Genomic DNA, 3,019 nt, shown 5'->3' with positions numbered 1-3,019 from the left:
AACACCCGGAGGGCCGCGTGGCTGCCAGGTAGGGTTTGGGGACAAGGGACCGGGGACCGGGATGGGCAGGGCAGGGTACCAGCATCCCCCGGGCTCTGGGGGGGGACCGGGGACCGGGATGGGGAAGGCACCGGGACCTCAGTACTGTCCCGTTTCCCCTTCGCAGCGGTCGCACGTAACCACGCTGCTCCGGGTACCGGCGCGGGCAGTCCTAAGGATGCGGCGGGGTCAAGGGAAGCGAAAAGCCGAGGCCGCGGAACTGCCACGCGTGTCTCGGAGGAGAGAGGAGGAAGAGGAGGCGCTGCAGGAGGCCCGGCGGAGGGCGGCACCGTCCGTGCGAGAGTTCAAGTACAACAAAAAACGGGTTCGCCTCGTCGCGCAGGGCTCGGACCTGAAGGATGACGCTCGGTGCATCCTTTACTGGATGTCCCGGGACCAGCGGGTGCAAGGTGCGAACAGGCGGGCAGAGGGGGGCGTGAAACAGAGCTCCCGTGGGTGGCAAAAGCCTTGGTCCCTTCCTACAGCAGGCCCTGGAGTTGGTCCCCTGTCTGCAGGGGAGACTGGGGAGATTCCTCTTGTGAAAGCTGTCCATCCCCTCAGCTATGCACACACACACCCCTCCCCCCCCCATGCGCTTATTTATGTGTGTACCGTGCGTTTTCTCCCCAGATAACTGGGCTTTCCTCTATGCCCAGCGCCTGGCCCTCAAACAGGAGCTGCCTCTGCACATCTGCTTCTGCCTGGTGCCCAAATTCCTGGATGCCACCATCCGCCACTATGGCTTCATGCTGAGGGGCCTGCAGGAGGTGGCCAAGGTATGGCCGCTGGAGGGATGTCCATGCTGGATGGGACAGGGCTTCTAGGGAAGGGGGGAGGCAAATTCATCCCTTCAGCAGTTGGTGGTGGGATGGGGTCTGCAGAGGCATCCCATAACCCTTTCCCCCTCACTGCAGGAGTGTGGAGAGCTGAACATCCCCTTCCACTTGCTGCTGGGCTATGCCAAGGACGTGCTGCCTGAGTTCGTGGTGGAGCATGGCGTGGGCGGGCTGGTGACAGACTTCTGCCCGCTTCGTCTCCCCCGTCAGTGGGTGGAGGATGTCAGGGAGCGGCTGCCGGAGGACGTGCCATTTGCACAGGTGGGTGCCCGTGCTCTGGGAGGGGAAAACTATAGCTGGTGAGATGTGGGAGAAACTGGTCTTCTGCGTTTCATGCCTGCAGAGGTGTGCTGGAGTGACCTGAGCAGGGAGCGTGTGTGTCATGTCATCGGCACTGTTTGCTTCTCCTTCTCACATCCTCCTCCATGACTTTGCTCCCCAGGTTGATGCCCACAACATCGTGCCCTGCTGGGTCGCCTCCCCCAAGCAGGAGTACAGCGCTAGGACCATCCGAGGCAAGATCCACGCTCAGCTCCCCGAGTTCCTCACTGAGTTCCCCCCGGTCATTCGTCACCCATATCCCCCGTCCTGCCCAGCAGAGGTACCAGCAGGAGACACCTCCCACCCACTCGTGGCCAGTCGCAGAGAGTTTTACAGCTGCTTCTTGATCCTGGGAGGGGATGGCTGGGGATGGGCACAGTGACTTGCCTGAGGTCCTGTGCAGGTGGTGTGGAGATGGGGATGCCCTGGGGGAAGGGAGGTTGCCGCCTCATTCATTCAATTCCCACATCTCTGCTGTGCAGGGCTGGTTAAGAGGAAAAGGCTGGCGTGAGCTGGGGATTTGCTGGTTGGGGACATCCAGGAGATGTAACACTCAGGGCAGCCCTGGTGGAAGAGCATCTGCAAATGCACTCACACTGCTTGGTCGCCACCCAGCCCATCGCTTGGGAGGCCTGTTATTCCAGCTTGCAGGTGGACCGCACCGTGAAGGAGGTGGAGTGGGCGACCCCCGGCACGGCTGCGGGGCTGGCTGTGCTGCAGTCCTTCATAGCGGAGCGGCTGAAATCCTTTGGCTCCCACCGGAACGACCCCAACAAGGCAGCACTCAGCAACCTGTCCCCGTGGTTCCACTTTGGTGAGCGTCCCAGGCTTCCCACTCTGCAGGAGGACCGAGCACAGTGGCTTGGACCAGCAGCCTGACTTTCTCCCTTCCCGTGTCCCCAGGCCAGGTTTCCACCCAACGAGCCATCCTGGAGGTGCAGAAGCACCGGGGCAAGTACAAGGAGTCGGTGGACGCGTTCGTGGAGGAGGCGGTGATGCGACGGGAGCTGGCTGAAAACTTTTGCTACTACAATGAGAACTACGACAGTGTGCAAGGTAGCATCCCGGATCAGGTGGGCAACGCTGGTGGCCAGGCTGGTACCCACCTGGTTACCCCAACTTGGCAATCCCATTTCTGTTCGGAGAGGGGCTGTGGGGACACTAATGTGCCATCATTTGGTACTTTCTGGAGGTAGGAGAGGAGGTGGTGGATAACCTCTTCAAGGCTGAAGCCTCCAGGGCATGGTGCCCTCAGTAGCCCAATTCTCCATCCCTTCCTCGGGGCCCTGCAGGAGCAGGTTGCTCAGCATTGCTCCTCATCTCTCCTACTCACAGGTGCCTACGATTGGGCACAGACCACCCTGAAGCTCCATGCCAAAGACAAGAGGCCTTTTCTCTACAAGCTGCAGGAGCTGGAGCAGGGGACCACGCATGACCCGCTCTGGAACGCTGCCCAGGTAGTGCCCCACATCTCCCCTGCAAAATGCTGAGCCTTTTCCCGAGGGGCGGAGGCGAGTTGGCACGGACTGACCCCTGCGGCTGTCCCTTCCCCCCACCCCCAGCTCCAAATGGTCCGGGAGGGCAAGATGCATGGCTTCCTGCGGATGTACTGGGCCAAGAAGATCTTGGAGTGGACCCGCTCCCCTGAGGAGGCCCTGCAGTTTGCCATCTACCTCAACGACCGCTACGAGCTGGACGGCAGAGACCCCAACGGATACGTAGGCAAGCTGCAGGATGGGGGCACAGGGCGGGTGGGGGGGGTCTTATCTCTGATGGCTAAGGCCGTGGAGGGGGGGTGAGGGCTCTCTGAAGACTACCAAACA

The 3,019-nt window shown here is 61.4% G+C and overlaps 1 protein-coding gene across 1 annotated transcript in view; it reads left to right on the top strand.

Annotated features, from left to right (window-relative positions):
• The first annotated feature begins 217 nt into the window (after nt 1-217).
• The window catches only part of LOC104285016 (deoxyribodipyrimidine photo-lyase-like), a 4,019-nt gene continuing 1,217 nt past the window's right edge, over nt 218-3,019 (top strand). The window contains exons 1-8 of the mRNA XM_009883409.1: nt 218-449; nt 670-815; nt 954-1,136; nt 1,318-1,476; nt 1,812-2,010; nt 2,100-2,252; nt 2,532-2,653; nt 2,759-2,918. Coding sequence (XP_009881711.1) covers nt 218-449; nt 670-815; nt 954-1,136; nt 1,318-1,476; nt 1,812-2,010; nt 2,100-2,252; nt 2,532-2,653; nt 2,759-2,918 — 1,354 coding nt within the window. The remainder of the gene's footprint in view (nt 450-669; nt 816-953; nt 1,137-1,317; nt 1,477-1,811; nt 2,011-2,099; nt 2,253-2,531; nt 2,654-2,758; nt 2,919-3,019) is intronic.

This window comes from Charadrius vociferus, unplaced genomic scaffold (genome assembly GCF_000708025.1).
Source record: "Charadrius vociferus isolate BGI_N301 unplaced genomic scaffold, ASM70802v2 scaffold214, whole genome shotgun sequence".
Taxonomy (NCBI): domain Eukaryota; kingdom Metazoa; phylum Chordata; class Aves; order Charadriiformes; family Charadriidae; genus Charadrius; species Charadrius vociferus.
This window is presented reverse-complemented; position numbering and strand designations above follow the sequence as displayed.